Below are 21,829 nucleotides of genomic sequence, written 5' to 3'. Positions count from 1 at the left end.
CAGATTGCTCTCACGAGGGTGGAAGTGGGAGTCACTTATCCTCATCTCTGCTGGATGTATGTGGATGTCCTCAACCACCAGCATGTTAATGACCGTTGTAAACTAATGCTTACAAAACACTCAGTGTCTGATTTGGAGCCGATGGATTTCCTGGGTTTGGTGAGTCTGAATCCCTAACTTGGAATATTCCAAAGGCATTTGTCATTTAATGAATGGCCGCTACAGTGCTCTGGGAGGCGAATTACCAAAACCTGACCAATCTGTGAGAAAGAATTTTTGAGCTGCGTGCTACAAGGAGGAGAACATGGAAATGATGAAATATAGAAGATATCTGTGTATTTACGTAAAATGTACCTTGGAGAAGAAAAATCAATAAGTCAAACAGAAGAGAAAAATAAATTGAGGAAAAAGGTCAAATGAAGTATGTTGACAATGTGGGTGCCTTTAAAGATTATAATGGTTTTACTTAGAATCATTTAGGGAAGGCTTTCTTTGCTGTCATGTCGGCAGAGTTTTTTTTTTATGCTTCCCAGGAGCCTGAGGGCCATTGGTGATCTAAGTACACACTCATACGTCCAGCTGCCTGTTGGACACCTCCATCTGGATGGCCAATAACTAGTGTGAAAAGTGTGCCAAGCTCCACATACAGGGTCACACTTCTCATCTCCAAAGTGGGCCCCTCGCGGAACGTTCCATGCCCCGTATTCCATTTGAAAACATTTGTCCCTCTCTGACCTTGGTTTGTCCTCAGTTTAGGTCTCCTAGCTTCTCAGCCCTGTTCTTTTCCTCCACGGGGTCTGCAAAGAGAGTTCCGTGCCTTGCCCTGCCAACGCAAGCCTCGGACTTAGTTTGCACCCATGACCGGCCTCTCAAAGACAAGAGGAAAGAGAAGCTTGGGCTCCTGTTTCGGTTTCGGAGGTGGAGGGTGTTCTGAGTCCCAGAGGAAACTCTGAAAAGGTGATAAACTGAAAGCGTCCCCAAGAGTGTTGCAACTCTACTATGGAAGTGGGTAACAGCGGACAGTGAGGCCCTTCTCTCCTGCTTCCTTTTAGTGCAAAGCTCTCCTTGTAAATGCTACTGGTAACAGAGGAGCCTTTCAGGACACCTGAACCCCCAGGGTCACTGCGATGGCCTGGGGCATGCCACTTTTGCTCTCTCAAGTTTAATAATCCTTTAGCTTGCCGGGTGGCTGGTCACCTTGGTAACAACATCTAAATGGACACAGCCACGTTCTAAAAGAGTAAATCTTCATAAGATTGTTTTTTTTTTTCTTAGTCCAGAGAGCTCTAAAAACCCACCTCCTCTCCTCTTGCATGAAAGTATATTTTCCATTTGTCTAGTATCACGAGACAAATGACCCAGAAGCGGAGTGGCCTAAAGCAATCGCTTTTTCTTTGCTCATAGTTCTGTGGGCCTGGAAGTTGGGAAGGATGCAGTTGGGTGTTCATGTCTTATTTGCCTGGCATGGGCGTCTCCCAGAAAGGTGGTTTCAGAGCCATTGCTCCTTTCACATGGCAGCTGCTCCCAGGAGGCAGCAAGCAGAAGCCATCGGGCCATCTCAGAGCCACGTCCAGAACTGGCACAGTGTCACTTGCACTGTATGGTATTGGTTAGAGCAACCACAAGCCCTGCCTAGACTCAGGAGGAAGAGAAGGAAACGCCACTTGGGATGGAGGGAGTATCAAAGTCGCATCGCAGAAGACATGTCTAACGGGACATACTGTTGGAAGTATCATGATCCGAGGAAAACAGAATCTTCCAAAAGATGGCAAACAATGGGTCTGATCGACAAAGTGTGGTTGTGATTGCTGCAGGCTGGCCTGGGTCCAGGGCCCCGGCGGGGGTGGGGGTGGTCCCAGGCCGCGTGCAGGTTAGAAATCAAACACTGAGCCCAGAGGAAGTGAGAACAGAGTTTATTGGAGACGTAGAGAGAGTGCACGTACAGACCCAGTGGCTCAGAGACTCGGAAGGAAGGAGAGTGAGTGTCGTCTTTGCTCGGGGGTCTGGGGTTTTATTGAAGATGATGGTCTGGGGTACAAGTCCTCTCAGGCTTCCAGGAACTGGTCAAACAAGGACTAGGGCTCTGGTGTCCTCATCAAGGTTCTGGAGTCAGTGGTCTTGGAAACCGTTCCTGACAACCTGCCGGGTCACCCCTCAGATGTTATCGTTTGTGCTGGAAGACTCCAGAGAAATCGTTAACTCCTTGACCTTTACAAGGAGGATGTACATTAAGGCACGTGTAAGGCCTGGGTGCGGGTCCTAGCCAGACCAGAAGCAGGAAAAGGAGCAAAAAGGCAGGCTTCCCCCCCTCCACAGGGCCCCTTCTGTTTTCCTGTCTCATAATAATTGCCATGTCAAACATCTCACCCAGACTTGAGAAGAAGGAAGGTTTCCCAGCGGGAGTGACATGGAAAGCGAGCTGAGAGATGAATGCGGATAAGCCAGATCAAGGAGAGAGAGAGTTGCAGACAGAGGCACAGCAAGCCAACAAGTGGGGCAATGCACATTTGGGAGCCTAAAAGAAGTCAGCTAGGTGGAAAGAGGGAGTGCAGTGCTTCTCTCTCTGTGTGTGTGTGTGTGTGTGTGTGTGTGTGTCCTTGAGCAAGCGTCAGCATGTTGAAAGTGAGGCCGGATTAAAGACATCGCAGGACTCTCTTGAGGGCCCTGAAGGTTTTAGGCAGTTATTCCATTTTCCTGGGAATTGGACAGTGGATTGGCCAGAGGCAAGCCTGAAGGCTGGAAGAGTGGAGTGGCTCTCTCAGAATGCGATGACACGTGGCAATCATATTTAAGAGATATTAGGAGTGGAATCCACAGGATTGTAAGGTGGAAGAGTGATGGGATAGCTTGAGTTTCAGGCCCAGGCAATTGGCTAAATTTTGACATTTTTGGTAGCAAATGCAGTAGCATTTACTAAAGACTGCAAAGAGCCAGACAGAGAGCCCATATTTCTTTTTTTTTTTTTTTCCAGGAAAGGCAAATTTATTGTCACAGAAAGGGAGATTAGTGCTTCTTCTTCTTTTTTTTTTTTTTTAATATATAATTGGGAGACGGCTTCTGATGCTAAGTGACAATACTTCATTATGTCATGGGACTTAATATTCATGTGCATTATCTCAATTAGCCTTGAATCAGGTAGAGAGGAAGGATTTGAATCCCGCTCACACATAAAGAATCCGGGGCAAAGTTCCCCGTTCCCTTACTACCCTGTGCTTTTAGAGCAGGGGTCTGCAAACTAGGCCTGCAGGCAAGTCTGGCCCACTATCTAGTTTTTATAGTCCTTGAGCTGAGAGCAGTTTTTACATTTTTAAGTGATTGAAAAAAAAAAAAAGCAAAAGAATAATATTTCATGACAAGTGAAAATTATATGAAATTCAAATTTCAGTATTGTAGAGGCAAGGGCAGGTCACCTCAAGATGGGCCACTTTTTAAAAAAAGATTTTATTTATTTATTTGGGAGAGAGAGAAGCAGGCTCGATCCCAGGACCCTGAGATCATGACCTGAACCCAAGGCAGACGCTTAGAGTACTGAGCCACCTAGGCGCCCCCCACTCCGCAGGCCAGTTTGGCCTAAAGATTATTTTGAGTTAAAAGAGATCAAAACCCAGGAGGTTCAGGAAAAGTTCTTTACCTCCCCGTCAACTGCCTCTATTTACATTGGAAAGAAGGAGAGCCTGGACCGAAAAGAGAGCTACAGCAGACATTCCTCTTTCCTTAAGAAACTTAAGTGCATCCCAAGGCCACCTTTGTCTTCTGAGCTTGTCCTCTCACCTTCCTGCAACTGCTCTCCCTTCCCTTTGTTTCCCCGCACCCCTGCCCCTCACCTGAGCTCAGGAGGCCAAATAAGCCTCCTGGTGCTTCCGTGCCTTTGGAATTTCAGGCTGTGTGGATTCCCCGCCCTTACGAAATTACATTTCATTTCCACTCGCTCATCTGTCTCCAGTCAATGTGGTTCTTCTTCTTTCAGCTTAAGGAGGGGCAGAGGAAATCCTTCCTCCCCAACAGTAACCCTAATTAAGGTTTTATTGAAACAGCCACACCCGATTATTTGCGTGCCATCCCCGGTTCCTTGCTCCAGAGGCGAGATGGAGCAGTCCTCCCCGAGCACGGAGGTGGCCTGCGAAGTGGAAAGCCTTTACCTTTTGGCCTTTGACAAAGTTTTCTGGTCCCTGTTTTAGAAGTGCCACTTTCTTTCCTTTCTGGGTCACACAATGAGCTTTCTGTGAGACAGCGGCAGGTGTGCCTGTAACCCTGGTGAGGAATCTCAGCGGAACCGGGCCGCTCACAGGCTCCTGCCACTCCGCACTGCCCTGGGAGGACGATCGCACGCCTGCCCGCCGCGCTCCACGACGACCGAGCTCCTCACCAACTCTGTCCCCACTAGGCTGTGTGTGTGTGTTTGTCTGTCTGTCTCTTTTTTTTTATAAAAGATTTTATTTGTCCATTCATGGGAGACGCAGAGAGGCAGAAATATAGGCCCGGGAAGATGCAGGCTCCCTGCGAGGACCCCGATGCGGGACTCGATCCTAGGACTCCGGGATCACACCCTGAGCCAAAGGCAGATGCTCAAGTACTGAGCCACCCCGGTGTCCTGACTGTGTCTCTTTTTTAGGCAGGTGGAAAAGAGTCTTGGCCCTCCTACCCCCCCCCCCACCTCCCTCTCCCTACTCGTTTGCTTTAAGTACCGAACAGCAGCCTTCTTTTTGCAACACGCTGGAGGGGTGCAGAGGGCACGCCGAGCTCGGTCGGTTCTCCCTTAGCAGGCTGGTCTAGCATCCCCATCCCCGTTTGACGGCGGAAGAACGGGGGGCACAGAGAGGCTGAGCCACCGGCCCCAGGTCGCGCAGCGAACAAGTCACGGAGGCACGGCGGGAACCCACGGCGCCCGGATCCGGCACCTGCCGGCCCACGGAGCACCCCCGACCCCGACCCCGACGCCGGGGGTCGCGCCTCTTCCCGGGTGCGGGAGGGGCCCCGAGCAGGCAGGGGCGGGGCAGCGGGCGCCGGGCGGCCAGGAAATGAGGGACGGGCACCCCCAGACCCCCTGCCCCACCCCGCGGACTCCCGCCTCCTGCCCGCTGCGGCCGCGGGCGGCGAAACGCTGAGTCACGGTGAGGCGGCGGGCCCGGCGCCCTCCCCGCCCCGCGCCCCGCGCCGCCCCCGCCCCCGCCGCCGGGCCCCCGGGAGCACCGCGCGCGACCCGCCTTCCCAGCCCGCCGCCGGCTCCCGGGGAGGCTCCCAAGAGGGGACGGGAGATGCTTAAATAGGGCCCTGACATTTGGCCAAGGGGGAGGCGGCTTTCCGGTCTGAAAGCCCTGCGCTCGGGTGAGCACCTCGCCGGGTGTTGGCGCGCGTGGAATTCGCGGGCGGGAGCGTGGAAGGACCCAGAAGGAGCGCAGGTAGGGGTGAAGCCCTTCCTAGTCGCTTGGAGGCAGGTGGTGACGGTTCTGTCCCGCTCTGAGGATTGAACGCTTTCCTGAGCCCCACTGACCCGCACCCCAGAAGTATTTATTGATCGCCTGGCCCGGGGGTTGGGGGCGCGCGTATTCGGTGGCGGGCAGGTGGCGGGCAGGTGGCGGGCAGGTGGCGGGCGGGCGTTGCCGAGTACAGCGCTCGGAGGAACAGCAGCTGACGCTCGGAGCGCTGACGACACCCCTTGGAGGTAGGCAGTTTTATTACCTCTGTCTGACACATGGGAAAAACGGAAGATCAGAGAGGCTTAGCAAGGGGCCCGAGGCCACACAGCGGGCACCTGTGAAGCCGGGGTGCACCCCAGGCTCTCAGGCTCTGGAGTCTGCGCTTCTCCCTAAAGCATCCCTCTTGGTGTGAGTAGGACTCTCGAAAGGAATGCATTGCCTTCCGCTTGAAGAAGAGTCTTAGTGATTTGGTGGCACTGTCTGCAAGCATTCGAAGTGGGAAACAGCTTGATTATGTTGGGTCTGTGATACTCCAGTCGGTAGAACTCAGGCCCCCCCAAAAGAGAAAACTCTTTTGGAATAAAGGCGGAGTATAGACTGGGCCTCAAATACAGGATGCCTTGTCAAGGGCATCTCCTCCGTGACTTTCCTGCTCTTGAAGACTTCCTGACAAAGCTCGGGGCATTCTTGCTGCTAAAGTTGGCCCTGAACTTTAGGGGCACACGGATCTCTGAATTTGGTGACCCTCGAAATTACTTTCAGTGCCAAGATCTTTGACACGATTTTTAAAAAAGATTTATTTATTTATTTATTCGTGAGAGACACACACAGAGAGGCAGAGACACAGGCAGAGGGAGAAGCAGGCTCCCTGCGGAGGGCCTGATGCAGGACTCGATCCCAGGACCCCAGGATCACACCCTGAGCTGAAGGCACACGCTCAACCCCTGAGCCACCCAGGCGCCCCATTCCACGTGTTCTAGGGAGATTCACAGACCTCACGGATTTTCTTTGTGTTCCCTTAGTCAATGCCCCATAAATCACTCTCAGCCTCGTGGTAGCACCTCCCTCGTGGGGGCAATGCAACGTTGGGGAGCTTGAGAAATTTCAATGAGATAAAGCAGATAAACGGGCGCCTGCCTGGCCCAGTCAGTGGAACATGCGACTCTTGAACTTGAGGTCAGGAGCTCGAGCCCCACCTTGGGCGTGGAACCTACTTAAAAAAAAAAAAGCAAGCAGATAAAATGCTCCTTAGAGGTTAGTAAGTGCCCAGGAGAGACGCTGTTGCCAAACCATGTAAAAGATGGCTGTGGGATTGCGTGAGATTGCAAACAATTAGTGGCGCTAATACATTAGTGCTCATGCGTGCTCACTAACGTTATTGTTCTCGATTTCCTAACCCGGGTCTCGCACAGACTAAGCAGTCAATAGATGGCAGCTGTTCATATTTTGGACAGGCCTGAGTTTAATAGCCTTTATTTGGAAGCCCTTGGATGTGCCCTCCTGATTTTTCCTTCTTGTTGTCCTCCACTGGCCCTCTACCGTCTGCAGCTTGGCAGCGGAGCACTTTCCAGACGTGGACATGGCACCCTCCAAGAAGGTTACCCTGTCGGTGCTGAGCCGGGAGCAGGCCGAGGGGGTTGGAGCCAGGGTCCGCAGGAGCATCGGCAGACCCGAGGTATGCAGGTTGGGGGGCTGCTTCGTGCTTTCCTGCAGAAGGTCCTGGCGGGCCACCGAGGGTTAACTTGGGGAGAGGGGACCCGGGACCATCAGGAGCTGCCTTATGGGGGTCCCATCGGGGCCCACTCTCAACTTAGCAGTTACGGTCCCCGCTGGACTGGCCCCAGGCTGGAGGGGGTTTCTCTAACATGGGTATGGGGTCCTGCCTGCACACAAGGTGCAGCTGAAGCACCTCTGCCCCCCTCTGCATTCCCTTGTCCCGTGCTGGGTCCCTCTACCAGCCTCAGCATGCACGTCGCCAAACACGCCCACTTCACAGCCCGGAGTTTGCTCATCCGCAGTTCAACGCACTGGGCAGTAACTTTAGGTCCCACTTCCAGATTCCTGGGGGAGGGCATCTGGTTGGCTCGGTTAGGGTCACGCCTCCATCGCACCCCCCTCCCTTGGCCGATCAGCCTTGCCAGGGATTTGGGTTCATGGAAAAACCACTGACCCCCAACTCTGTGGACCTCCTGTGGTGACAGGGGCACGTGAGGGCTTCTCTCATAGGAGGTGGTTTTAGGTTAGGTGGGTAGACTTCTTTCAGCACGACAGAGCAGTTTTATTTGAAAATGACAGAGGACGTGGGACTTGCAGAAAAGAGAATCTTATTCGCACAGAAAGGTAGCCAAGGGTGGGGTTAGCCCAGGGAATGCGGCGTCCATCACCAGACCAGATTCCAAAAAGATTTTTTTTTTAATTGAAGCATAACTGACATGCGACATTGTGTTAGCTTCAGGTGGACAGCATACTGATTTGCTATTTGTATATATTGCAGAACAGTCACCATGATAAGTCTAGTTAACATCAGTCACCATACGTAGTTATAACATTTTTCCTTTTTAAAAATATTTTATTTATTTATTTTTTTCATGAGAGACACACAGAGAGAGAAGCAGAGACACAGGCAGAGGGAAAAGCAGGCTCCCTGCAAGGAGCCCGACGTGGGACTTGATCCCTGGTCTCCAGGATCAGGCCCTGGGCCGAAGGCAGTCACAAAACCACCGAGCCACCCGGGGACCCCCAGTTATAATATTTTTTCTCGTGATGAGAACTCTTGAGATTTACTGTCTTAGCAACTTTCAAATATGCAATACAATGACCTTAGTTATGGTCACCATGCTGTACATGACATCGCGAGGACTTCCTTGTCTTATAATTTATTTATCTCATCACTGGAAGTTTGTACTTTTGGACTGACCACCTTGGCCTATTTCACCCACCCCCCACCCCTCACCTCTGGCAGCCACCACTGAGCTGTGTTCCCTGCGTCTGTGAGCTGGGTTCATTTATTTATTTTTTGATTCCACATGTAAGTGAGGCCATATGGTATTTGTCTTTCTCTCTCTGACTTACTTCGCTTAGCAGAATGCCCTCAAGGTCTACCCATGTTGCTGCACGTGATAAGATTTCACTTTTTTATGGCTGAATAACATCTCATTGTGTGTGTACGTGCCTGCACACATGTGTCTACGCACACGCACCCATCATATTTTCTTTATCCATTCAGTGGGCACTTAGGTTGTTTCTGTGTCTTGGCTGTTGTGAATAATGCTGCAGTGAACAGGGGGGCGCACATCTCTTTCCACGTTAGTGTTTTCATTTTTCTCTGTGTCAACACCCAGAAGTGGGATCGATCGCTGGATCACATGCAGTCCTATTTTTAATTTTTCGAGGAACCTCCTACTGTTTTCCATAGCGGCTGCACCAATTTACATTCCTACCAACAGTGTACAAGGGTTCCCTTTTCTCTACACCCTTCCCTATACTTGTTATTTTTGGTCTTTTTGATCCTAGCCATTCTGGCAGGTGTGAGGTGATCTCTTACTGTGGTTTGGATTTGCATTTCCCTGCTAATGAGTGGTGTTGAGCATCTTCCCTTGCGCCCCGCCCCCCAATATTTTTGAATAAAGGAAGGAGTATATTAGGGAAATGGATTCTTCTTTTTTTTTTTTTTTTAAATGAGGTCAGTTTGTTTCTCTTCTTAAAATCTGCTTGTTTATTCTCGTACTCTTTCTGCCATTAGCTTCCTTTTCACCTGTGAATGTCTTTTGGGGCGCGTCGGACATTGTTTTCCAAAGGGATACATGCAAACAGGATTATTCTAAAGGGCTAAATCCGCAGTGGATGTTGGGGAGATGCAGATGGATGTGGAATCATATTCTACTAGACCACATCAACAGAACAATTATAAAGAATTTGGACACCCATTAGTAAACCCGTCATTGCTATTGTGTGTCGAAGGTAGCTAATACTTTAATTACTCCATCTGTCAGGACACATCTGCTCAGGGTTTCTTAATTTTTTTTCTGTGTGTGTGTGAACCCCGTTGGTGGTCTGATGAAACATACACGTTTCCTCTCAGAATAATGTTTTTTATCTTTTTTTAAAATGTTGTGTTTATTTATTTGACAGAGAGCGCGCAGAAACAGGAAGGGGAGCAGCAGAGGGAGAGGGAGATGCAGACTCCCCACTGAGCAGGGAGCCTGATGTGGGGCTCGATCCCAGGACCCTGAGATCATGACCTGAGCCGAAGGCAGATGCTTCCCCGACTGAGCCACCCAGGCGCCCCAGGATAATATTTTTTAAATGGCATGAAATAAAATACATAGGATTACAAAAGAAAACATATTGAAATACGGCTAGCACAATATTACAAAAGGAATTTGTAATCTAGTAATTTTGCATTAAATAACAAGATTTGGTGGCAGGTCACATAACTACCTGATTTCAAAGCTGCGAGGAGCATGAACAATACAGTTCAGTATACCAGGGTGTCTGGGTGGCACAGTCTGTTAAGCGTCCGGCTCTTGGTTTCAGCTCAGGTTGTGATCTCAGGGTCCCGAGATCGGGTCCCGCGTCGGACTCTGTGCTAGGCGTGGAGCCTGCTTGAGATTCTCTCTCTCCCTCTGCCTCTGCCCGTCCCCCCAAATAACTACATAAGTCTTTAAAAAGTAGTTCAGTATGCCTGCAACAGCTGTCATGTGAGATGAAAACAGCTTTGATTTCTAGTGGTGACAGTCACAGGTCCTGGTCATTTACTGTGGTTCTTTGCATTCATGATTAAAGTATTAAATTTCATTCTGGAGATGGCTGGTGGTGACTCGTGCCCACCAGTGTAAACTGAACCACATACTTGAAAATAGTTAAAGTGGTAAATTTTGTTATATAGATTTTACCACCAAAAAAAAAAAAAAAATCCGGAAGAAAAAAATTTTCCGTTAGAGGTTAGTGAAAATAAAGATGTAATGTTTTTCCCAGCCAAGTTTATAGCCGCCCTGGCTTCAATCCATGGTACCCAGGTAAGAGTCCCTGGCTGAAAACGTATGCTTTAAAGACCCCCACATTCTGCTAATTCTGAGGGTCTCCCATGTATGCCACTACCCTCAGGAAAAATATGTGCATTGGAATCATTCCTAATGCCATCATCCGGGTTTAATCACGATTAAGGCAGAGGGTGTTTCCTTTTGTCTCCATATAGTTGTATATTTTACATCATGGGGATCATACAAAATAGACAACATTGTGTCCTTATTTTTTTTTCATTTAACATGGTAACATAAGCACTTCCCATGGTATTATAAATTCATGCACATCTTAAAAAAATTTTGTTTTGAGAGAGAGCCCACATGCAAGGAGGGGGGAAGGAGTAGAGGAAGAGAGAATCTTTTAAAAAATTTTTTTAATTAAAATTTTTTTTATTGGAGTTCAATTTGCCAACATATATCATAACACCCAGTGCTCATCCTGTCAAGTGCCCCCCTCAGTGCCTGTCACTCAGTCACCCCAACCCCCCGCCCACCTCTCCTTTCATCACCCCTTGTTCATTTCCCAGAGTTAAGAGTCTCTCCTGTTCTATCTCCCTCACTGATATTTTCACTCACTTTCTCTTCTTTCCCCTTTATTCCCTTTCACTATTTTTTATATTCCCCAAATGAATAAGACCATATAATGTTTGTTCTTCTCTGATTGACTTACTCAGCATAATATCTTCCAGTTCCATCCACGCTGAAGCAAATGGTGGGTATTTGTCATTTCTAATGCCTGAGGAATATATTCCATTGTATACACATACCACAGCTTCTTTTTTTTAAACAAATTTATTTTTTATAGGTGTTCAATTTGTCAACATACAGAACAACACCCAGTGCTCATCCCGTCAAGTACCCACCTCAGTGCCCACCACCCAGTCACCCCAATCCGCTGCCCACCTCCCCTTCCACCACCCCTAGTTCATTTCCCAGAGTTAGGAGTCTTTCATATTCTGTCTCCCTTTCTAATATTTCCCACATATTTTTCTCCTTTCCCCTTTATTCCCTTTCACTATTTTTTATATTCCCCAAATGAATGAGAACATATAATGTTTGTCCTTCTCCGATTGACTTACTTCACGCAGCATAATACCCTCCAGTTCCATCCACGTCAAAGCAAATGGTGGGTATTTGTCGTTTCTCATGGCTGAGGAATATTCCATTGTATCCATAGACCACAGCTTCTTTATCCATTCATCTTTCGATGGACACCGAGGCTCCTTCCACAGTTTGGCTATTGTGGCCATTGCTGCTAGAAACATCGGGGTGCAGGTGTCCCGGCGTTTCACTGCATCTGTATCTTTGGGGTAAATCCCCAGCAGTGCAGTTGCTGGGTCGTAGGGCAGGTCTATTTTTAACTCTTTGAGGAACCTCCACACAGTTTTCAGAGTGGCTGCACCAGTTCCCATTCCCACCAACAGTGCAGGAGGGTTCCCCTTTCTCCACATCCTCTCCAACAGTTGTTGTTTCCTGTCTTGTTAATGTTCCCCATTCTCAATGGTGTGAGGTGGGATCTCATGGTGTTTTTGATTTGTATTTCCCTGATGGTCAATGATGCGGAGCATTTTCTCATGTGCTTTTTGGCCATGTCTATGTCTTCGTCTGTGAGATTTCTGTTCATGTCTTTTGCCCATTTCATGATGGGATTGTTTGTTTCTTTGCTGTTGAGTTTAATAAGTTCTTTATAGACCTTGGATACTAGCCCTTTATCTGATATGTCATTTGCAAATAGCTTCTCCCATTCTGTAGGTTGTCTTTTAGTTTTGTTGACTGTTTCTTTTGCTGTGCAGAAGCTTTTTATCTTGATGAAGTCCCAATAATTCATTTTTGCCTTTGTTTCCCTTGCCTTCATGGATGTATCTTACAAGAAGTTCCTGTGGCCAAGTTCAAAAAGGGTGTTGTCTGTGTTCTCCTCTAGGATTTTGATGGATTCTTGTCTCACATTTAGAGTTTCTTTTTGTGTCTGGTGTAAGAGAATGGTCTAGTTTCATTCTTCCTCACGTGGCTGTCCAATTTTCCCAGCACCATTTATTGAAGAGACTGTCCTTTTTCCAGTGGATAGTCTTTCCTGCTCTGTCGAATATTAGTTGACCAAAGAGTTGAGGGTCCACTTCTGGATTCTCTATTCTGTTCCATTGATCTATGTGTCTGTTTTTGTGCCAGTACCACACTGTCTTGATGACCACAGCTTTGTAGTACAACCTGAAATCTGGCATTTTGATGCCCCCAGCTATGGTTTTCTTTTTTAATATTCCCCTGGCTACTTGGGGTCTTTTCTGATTCCACACAAATCTTAAAATGATTTGTTCCAACTCTCTGAAGAAAGTCCATGGTATTTTGATAGGGATTGCATTAAATGTGTAAATTGCCCTGGGTAGCATTGACATTTTCACAGTATTAATTCTTCCAATCCATGAACATGGAATATTTTTCCATCTCTTTGTGTCTTCCTCAATTTCTTTCAGAAGTGTTCTGTAGTTTTTAGGGTATAGATCCTTTACCTCTTTGGTTAGGTTTATTCCTAGGTATCTTATGCTTTTCGGTGCAATTGTAAATGGGATTGACTCCTTAATTTCTCTTTCTTCAGTCTCATTGTTAGTGTATAGAAATGCCACTGATTTCTGGGCATTAATTTTGTATCCTGCCACACTGCCAATTTGCTGTATGATTACTAGCAATCTTGGTGTGGAGTCTTTTGGGTTTTCTATGTACAGTATCATGTCATCTGTGAAGAGGGAGAGTTTGACTTCTTCTTTGCCAGTTTGAATGCCTTTTATTTCTTTTTGTTGTCTGATTGCTGAGGCTAGGACTTCTAGTACTATGTTGAATGCCAGTGGTGAGAGTGGACATCCCTGTCTTGTTCCTGATCTTAGGGGAAAGTCTCCCAGTGTTTCCCCACTGAGAATGATATTTGCTGTGGGCTTTTTGTAGATGGCTTTTAAGATGCTGAGGAATGTTCCCTCTATCCCTACACTCTGAAGAGTTTTGATCAGGAATGGATGCTGTATTTTGTCAAATGCTTTCTCTGCATCTATTGAGAGGATCATATGGTTCTTGTCTTTTCTCTTGTTGATACGATCTATTACATTGATGGCTTTATGAGTATTGAACCAGCCTTGCATCCTGGGATAAATACCACTTGGTCATGGTGAATAATCTTTTTAATGTATTGTTGGATCCTATTGGCTAGTATCTTGTTGAGAATTTTTGCATCTGTGTTCATCAGGGATATTGGTCTATAATTCTCCTTTTTGGTGGGGTCTTTGTCTGGTTTTGGAATTAAGGTGATGCTGGCTTCATAGAACGAGTTTGGAAGTATTCCATCTTTTTCTATCTTTCCGAACAGCTTTAGTAGAATAGGTATGGTTTCTTCTATAAACGTTTGATAGAATTCCCCTGGGAAGCCATCTGACCCTGGACTTTTGTGTCTTGGGAGGTTTTTGATGACTGCTTCCATTTCCTCCCTGGTTATCGGCCTGTTCAGGTTTTCCATTTCTTCCTCTTCCAGTTTTGGTAGTTTGTGGTTTTCCAGAAATGCGTCCATTTCTTCTAGATTGCCTAATTTATCGGCATAGAGCTGCTCATAATAAGTTTTTAATATTGTTTGTATTTCCTTGGTATTGGTAGTGATTGGAGAGAGAGAATCTTTTTTTTTTTTTTTTTGAGAGAGAGAATCTTAAGCAGACTCCATGCCCAGTGCAGAGCCCAGCGTGGGACTCGATCTCATGACCCTGAGATCACGACCTGAACCCAAATCAGGAGTTGGACACTTAACAAACTGAGTTGCCCAGGCACCCCCTTCATGAACATCATTTAAATAACAATGATGTGTTCCAGTTATTGTCTTACTCATGGGCCTATTTTTGACCATTTAAATTATAACCATATTTTTCAGTACCCTGCACCCTACCGGCTTATCAGAAACGTCGACCCCCTAACCTTCCAATCAGCAGAGAAGGAAAGCACCCATCCGGTTTCAGGGCAGTTACCTTTCCAACTTCTTGCAGCAAGGCTTTGTCTCTGAAGAAACACCTCAGACACTTTGGAACCCAGAGCTGTGTTAGTGTAGAATTGACAACAGTGTTTGGTATTAGTGGCCCTAAGTGACATGTTCCCTATTGCTGTGAATGAGGTAGTAGAGGAATTTACAAAGCTTTCACTGAGCCTTTGGGTGATGAACATAAAGAAGAGATGGAGGGGGGCTGGCTCACACCGTTCATTATAATTCTGTGTGGGCCGAGGCAGCCAAGCTGGAATTCGAGTGACTGCATAGCATGGTTTGAGCGGCTTGTTCGTCTGTGCTCCCAACGGGAGGGAAGCCCACTACTCCTTTGTACTTGCCTCTGTGCTCCACTGCCCTTCCCTCTGGACATCCCTTGGTGGAAAATGATTTTCCTGGGACCCCCTCTTATACGTATTTGTTTTGTCAGGAAGAATTTTGAACACAGAAGAATAGAGAGAAGCGTATAATGAACCTCCATGTACCCAACATCCACAGTGATCAACTCCCAGATATCCTGGTTTCCTCTATATCCCCCCATGTGTTCCTGTACTCAGGGTATTTTAAAAGCAAATTGTTTCATTTTACTTTTAAATATTTCAGTTTGTGTCTCTAAAAGATAGGAACTTTAAAAGATTAAAAATACCTATATTTATAAAGCTTTAAATCCCATTACACACTTAAAAATTTATTAAGAGTCCCCTGCTATCATCAAATAACCTTGACTAACCTCGGTCCTGATTGTTGCAGCCTCTAGGTGGCGCCCTCCATTAGCAGGGTCCCTGGAAGTTGAGTCACGGTAGAGGGGCGTAGAGTCATAGGGCAAATACATTCAAAGCCGAGTCTGGATCCAGGTCTGGACTACATGGGGGCAGTTTCCTTCTACCTTTCCATCGTTCCCGTCGGGCCCCTGTCTAGGTGCTGAGTAGGCCTGGGAGGTAGTCTAAGCTGCTGGAGTCGGCCTTCCATGGCCTTCTCCCTTCTGCTGCTGCCATGTTGCCTTGATACAGGCTGGGGTTTGGTTGGGTGTTGGGCGGGTGGGATCTCAGCTGGTTCCAGGCTGCCACCACCACAGGCATTATTACTCTTCTATCAAGGTCAGGTTCAGCTGTGTGACTACCCAAAAGTAGACAGTCTAGGGTGGGCCTCAAGGCTCCCCACTTTTCAGAGACCCATGCTTATTCTATCTTAGTTCATCATTTTTATTTTTAAATTTTTTAAAAAGATTTTATTTATTCATAAGAGACATACACAGAAAGAGAGAGGCAGAGACACAGGCAGAGGGAGAAGCAGGCTCCATGCAGGGAGCCCGACATGGGACTGGATCCCGGGTCTCTAGGATCATGCCCTGGGCTGAAGGTGGTGCTAAATCGCTGAGCCACCCGGGCTGCCCTAGTTCATCATTTTTAGAACGTTCTCAGTACATCACCTTATGGCCCAAGACAGCTGTTGGGACAATAGCAACCACTTGCCCTTGGGTGCAGAGAGGAGCAAGAAGGGAAAGAGCAAAGGGAGAGGTCCCAGCTGTCCACTCCTTTTTTTAGATGTAAAGGATTTCCCTGAAAGGCCCACCCAGCGACTTCTACCTACCTTTCATTAGCCAGAGTCAGTCAAAGGACCAGATCCAGCTACAAGGGTGACTAGGGGCCTGACTCAAGTCCCACTTGGGATGTCTGTAGTACCTCCTATACACACAGAATTATTCTAGATTCAGTGGAGCATCATAACAAAGCATGATGTTGGCCCTCTCCGCATGGAATTGACCTTCCTGGTAGCTACGTGCAGTTCTTCCTGATTTATTTATTTTTATTTTTTAAAAAACGTTTTAAAAGATTTTATTTATTTATTCATGAGAGAGGCAGAGACATAGGCAGAGGGAGAAGCAGGCTCCATGCAGGGAGCTGGACGTGGGACTCGATCCCAGGACTCCAGGATCATGCCCTGACCAAAGGTAGAAGCTCAACCACTGAGCCACCCAGGTGTCCCTCTTCCTGATTTAAATAGAACACCAGGCAGCTGGAGCTTTATAGAGGGAGTGCCACACACTTGGGGTGGTGGCCACAGGTTTTGACTGGCCTTCTTCAGACATCAACAGAAATAGCCTGGAAGCTGCCACCTGAATTTGGCTGCTAAAGGATTTGGAACGGTGTGAAGGAAAGGAAATTTGGGTCCAAAACTTCGAAAAGATCATCAGTTGTGAATGAGGTGGTGACCAAGTCAAAACGTAGAGAATCCAAGCGCTCATGTCAATCAGATCCTGCCTACAGATCACACGTTTCTTTGACGTGCCTTTGAATACTCGTTGAATGCTTACAGAATGTTAGGAACTTTATTTTTAAGATTTTATTTATTTATTTATTTATTTATTTATTTATTTGTTTGTTTGACTGGGGCTGAGGGGGCATGAGCAGGAAGAAGGAGAGGGAGAAGCAGGCTCCCTACTGAACAGGGAGCCTGACGCAGGGACCTGAGCTACAGGCAGATGCTTAACTGTCTGAGCCACCCACGTGCCCCTAGAATGTGAGGAACTTTAATAAGGCCTGCTACCCAACTGTGCAGATCACACTTTAGTACGAGGTACATCTTGGTTGTTGGAGGAAGAGTGTCTCACACGTGGACCCCATCTTTTGGCCATAAACACTTGATCCTTCTGGCTCTCTTCAGCCAGTCCCTGGCTTCGGCAGGCTTTTCCTTGTGCTGCCTTTCTTCCTGTGTGTGTCCCTGTGTTGTGCATTGGTGACCAGATGGCTCGAATGTGCAATCAGTATAGAACAAACAGTACTTTCCAAGCGATGACTAACTCTTGGTCTGTGAGCGATGGATGGTGATGAGGGTGGGCCTGGAAAATAGGAACCTCTGCTTTTCACGATTTATTTAACAGCAGCACATATTTGGTCATGTGAATCTCTCTTCATTTTTTTACTTGTGTGTGTTATAGTATTTGTACTTTTCTACTAAAGTATATTTGATAGCATATTTTTTTTTATTTGATAGCATATTAGTTTAGGTGTACCACACAGTGATTTGATATTTATATAGATTACAAAATGCTCGCCACCGCAAGTGTAGTCACCACCTGTCAGCATACGGCGGTTACAGCATTATTGACTATATTCCTTAGGCTGTGCCCTATATCCCCATGACTTCTTTATTTTATAACTCGTAATTTGTGCCTCTTAATCCCCTGTATCTATCTTTTGGACACCAAACTGATACCGAGAAGCAATACATACTCATCTCATCCTTACCCACATTTTCATACCATAGCACCCTAATAGCGTAGAACTAAAAAGCCATCTTGAAAAGCCATCTGCACCCTTCCTTTTGCAGGTGGGGACTTTGTGGCTCAGAGATTTGTAGGCGTTTGGTAGCAGAGCCCACTCATCTGTGTCAGACCTGCCGCACTCCAGGCATTGGCCCAGCTGCTTTACATTCATTGCTTCCAGTCCTCTGAGCCACAGAGTATCCTGAGAGAGGAAAAATAAATAATAAGATAGGAGAATTTTCACCCTCTCCTCCCAACCCCAGTTCCATTCATGGGCTTTCATTGAGCTGAAGTGGAGTTATGAGCGATGGAGTAAGATTGAAAAGATCCAAGATTGCTTTTCACTGGAAGGGGCAGAGAGTTCACGGTGGAAGAGACAGTCCATTCAGAAGGTGTGAGGGGAGGAGAAGAGGAGCACCCTCCTGAGGGTGTGAGGAGTCGAGTGAGGGAAGATTGAAACACAGGGGACATGCTGGACAGCAGTGAGGGCAGTTTGAAATGTAGAAGTTGAGACCTTCTTGGGTGATTGGGTGAGAAGTCAATAAATGTTTTGCTTTTTGGTTATTTTTTAACGTTTCACTGCATTTCCTGTGGACACACTGGACTGAGATGGGCTGCAAAGTGGCCCAAGCTTTTTATGGGTGACAGTCCACATTTTAAAGTGGAGACTTGGCTAGGTGAAAAACTTGCAGTGGCTTGTCGAATTTCTGTGTGTGCACAGTATCTGGTGTGTGTGTGTGTGTGTGTGTGTGTGTGTGTGTGTGTGTTTTCCTATGGAAAGTGAAAATAAGAGAGTCAAAACCGGACACAGGGACAAAGAGAGGGCCTAGAACCCTCATTTCAAGCAATATGAACGAGTAGGTACACTGAAACACACAACTTAAAAATGTAATTAGCTCAGCTGCCAGGAAGCTGGAGAAATTCTGAGTCCGAAAACAATGAGAAAGAAAGAAGAAAGTCTGAAAAGTTTCATGGCCATAATGCAGTGGAGTCAGTATTTTAACAGTCTATTATAAAGACAACAGGTCCAGAAGATTTTACAGATTTCACCCAATATTTAAGATACGGAAAACTCCAGTACCGCACAAACTGTCCAGGAGCTGAAGCTCCAGGGAGTCTTGACATCACTTCATTAAACAATGTTGCCTTACAGTCAAGACCAGACAAGGACAGCAAGTGAAAGGATAATGACATCGCTTTTATGCACATTTTTGCAAGAGTCATTAGCAAAAGATTAACCACCCAGATACGGCAGTGTATAAAAAAGATAATACATCACGAACAAAGTTTGGATTGTCAGGACCTAGCAAATTTGGCTTAATGTTAGAAAATCTAGTTATGTACTTTACCACCACTGAGAGATGAAAGGAGAGAAAAGCAGCTCAGGAGTGCAGAAAAAGCATTCAATAAAATTCAACACCTGTGTCTATCCAAAAAATCCATAAACTAAAAATGGAAGGGGAAGACTTTCATCTTACGAAGGGAATCTGCAAAAAACTTGCATTAAACAACCTGTGTGCTGGTGAATCTTGAAAAAGCAATCTGTAAAATCAGGAAGAAAACAAGGACATCTATTTACCATCCTTTCTACTCAGCCTTGTTGTAGACACACTAGCTTGCAAAAAGACCAGAAAAAGAAATAGAACATGTAAGGATTGCAAATGAAGGGGGAAAAACCTCAGTTATTTATTTGTTGATGGGTGTTGGTTGGAATATTATTCCCAGATAGTCACTGCCCCCCACCGAGGGATTGTACACTCACACCCACTTTTAGGTGCATTACCGGTGAGTCCCATAGGCAGGGTTTGAGTGTGGTCCTCCTGCCTTGGGCTTGGCCATGTCACATGCTGTGACCAATGGGACGTGTTAATGTGATTGTGTGCTGTTGGCTTGGCTTCCATTTGCTCTTGTCCTTGGTTATAAGAACAGCATGTCCTAGAAGGTGGCCACTATTTCAGCTTGTGCTCGAGAATGAGAATCCATGTGGAGACCAGCCAAGCCTAGCAGAACCCAGAAAAACAGCAGCCTGCCACAGCTTTAATCTAATGCAGGCAACAAGTGATTTGTGAACTACTGAGCAAAAGCTCATTGATAAATACACCGGTGATCTGAATGTCCCTGAAAAAAACCCAAAAGAAGCTATGGATAGATTATTAAAATTAATAAGAGCTTAGCGATGTTCAAAAATCACCTTTCTATTCACATTTTTATTCCCTAGTAGCATACTGTTCAAAAACAAAATAAAAAAATCCTATTTATGATGTCCTTAAAAACATTACCTATAAAATTAAAAAAAATGTGTATGGAGGAAATTATGAATCCTATTAAGAGACATTTTAAAAGCCCCAAATAGGGATGCCTGGGTGGCTCAGTGGTTGAGTGTCTGCCTTCAGCCCAGGGCGTGATCCCAGGTTCCTGGGATCAAGTCCCGCATCAGGCTCTCCACAGGGAGCCTGCTTGTGTCTCTGCCTCTCTCTCTCTCTCTCTCTCTCTCTCATGAATAAATAAATAAATCTTTAAAAAATAAATAAAAGCTGCAAATAGATGGAGTTAACTGTTTATGTATAGGAAACCTCAATATTATATAAATATCAACCTTCTCCAGGGGGGCCTGAAGTCCCTGATATTTTGATTCTGTTTAGGAGAGACAGTATCTTGTTTGTGCTTAACCGTTTAGTCTTAGATGATCATGAAATGTTTTTCCTCTCTTTGTACTTCTTATAAAATCAGCTCTTTAACATAGTCCTTGTGTGTGTGTGTGTGTGTGTGTGTGTGTGTGTGTGTGCAAGGAGTTCTTTCCCAAAAGTAATTTTCATTGCAAAAGTTCCTCATTAGCTATGTGGTTCTCAGTGAGTTTTGCTAGATCTGTCCATGAATATAGCCCCTACTATGTGGTTTGAAAGGCATGTCTAATCTGCTGGATTTAATTTTCATTTCAGTTAAAAAATCTGGATCCATTTTTGCTGTTTGATGAATTTAAAGGCGGTAGACCAGGCGGATTTCCTGATCACCCACATCGAGGTTTTGAGACGGTAAGTAAAATAATTTGACTACAAAAGTGAGTATCTTTAAATTTGCCTCTCTTATTAAATCTAGTAATCATTTCTTTTTTTAAAGACGTATTTATTTATTTGAGAGAGTGCACATGGGGGAGGGGGGAAGGAGAGGGAGAGAAAGTCTTAAGCAGACTCTGAGCTGAGCACAGAGCTGTCTCAGGGCTTGACCTCATGACCCTGAGATCACAGCCTGAGCTGAAACCAAGAGTTGGACACTCAACCAACTGTGCCCCCCAGGTGCCTCAAAACCTAATGGTCACTTCTTTTTAAAAAAATATTTATTTAAGTGATCTCTACACCCAAGTGGGGCTTGAACTCATGACCTTTTTTTTTAAAAAAGATTTTATTTATTTATTCATGAGAGACAGAGAGAGAGAGAGAGAGAGGCAGAGACACAGTCAGAGGGAGAAGCAGGCTCCATGCAGGGAGCTGGATGTGGGACTCGATCCCAGGTCTCCAGGATCACGCCCTGGGCTGAAGGTGGCGCTAAACTGCTGAGCCACCCAGGGATCCCGAACTCATGACCTTGAGATCAAGAGTCGCATACTCTTCTGACTCAGCCAGCTAGGTGCCCTTAGTAATAACTTCTAATAGAAAATTCAAAGTTAGAAACAATGAGTAATAGTTAAATTAATTTATAAGTTCTTAGCTGTAGACCAGCTACTATGGCAAGCCACATATGTCACACAAAGCATATTCAAATTTAAATATTTGCTGTTTTGAGGACGCCTGGGTGGCTCAGCGGTTGAGCCTCTGCCTTCAGCCCAGGGCGTGATCCCAGGATCCTGGGATCGAGTCCCACATAGGGTTCCCTGCATGGAGCCTGCTTCGCTCTCTGCCTATATCTCTGCCTCTCTCTCTCTCTGTCTCTCTCTCATGAATAAATAAATAAATCTTTAAAAAATAAATATTTGTTGTTTTTAATATTCTTTGAGCTGGTGCCACTGGAAACATTTTTACTTGAGCAGTTAATAAAGAGCAAGAATTGGCTTCTGGCGCACCTGGATGGCTCAGTCGGTTGGGCATCAGACTCTTGATTTCACCTCAGGTCATGATCTCGGAGT

The 21,829-nt window shown here is 46.2% G+C and overlaps 1 protein-coding gene across 4 annotated transcripts in view; it reads left to right on the top strand.

Annotated features, from left to right (window-relative positions):
* Positions 1–4,761: 4,761 nt before the first annotated feature.
* The window catches only part of PIR (pirin), a 105,936-nt gene continuing 88,868 nt past the window's right edge, over positions 4,762–21,829 (top strand). The window contains exons 1-3 of one of the 4 annotated variants that reach the window (XM_041741711.1): positions 4,762–4,960; positions 6,966–7,092; positions 20,649–20,741. In XM_041741711.1, coding sequence (XP_041597645.1) covers positions 6,997–7,092; positions 20,649–20,741 — 189 coding nt within the window. In that variant the 5' untranslated portion in view covers positions 4,762–4,960; positions 6,966–6,996. Of the gene's footprint in view, positions 4,961–5,118; positions 5,400–5,457; positions 5,663–6,965; positions 7,093–20,648; positions 20,742–21,829 lie in introns of those variants that run through there. The other 3 variants (XM_041741709.1, XM_041741707.1, XM_041741710.1) reach the window with 3 other exon arrangements.

This window comes from Vulpes lagopus, chromosome X (assembly GCF_018345385.1).
Source record: "Vulpes lagopus strain Blue_001 chromosome X, ASM1834538v1, whole genome shotgun sequence".
Taxonomy (NCBI): domain Eukaryota; kingdom Metazoa; phylum Chordata; class Mammalia; order Carnivora; family Canidae; genus Vulpes; species Vulpes lagopus.
Note: the sequence above shows the minus strand (reverse complement) of the source record. Positions and strands in the feature narration are given on the sequence as shown.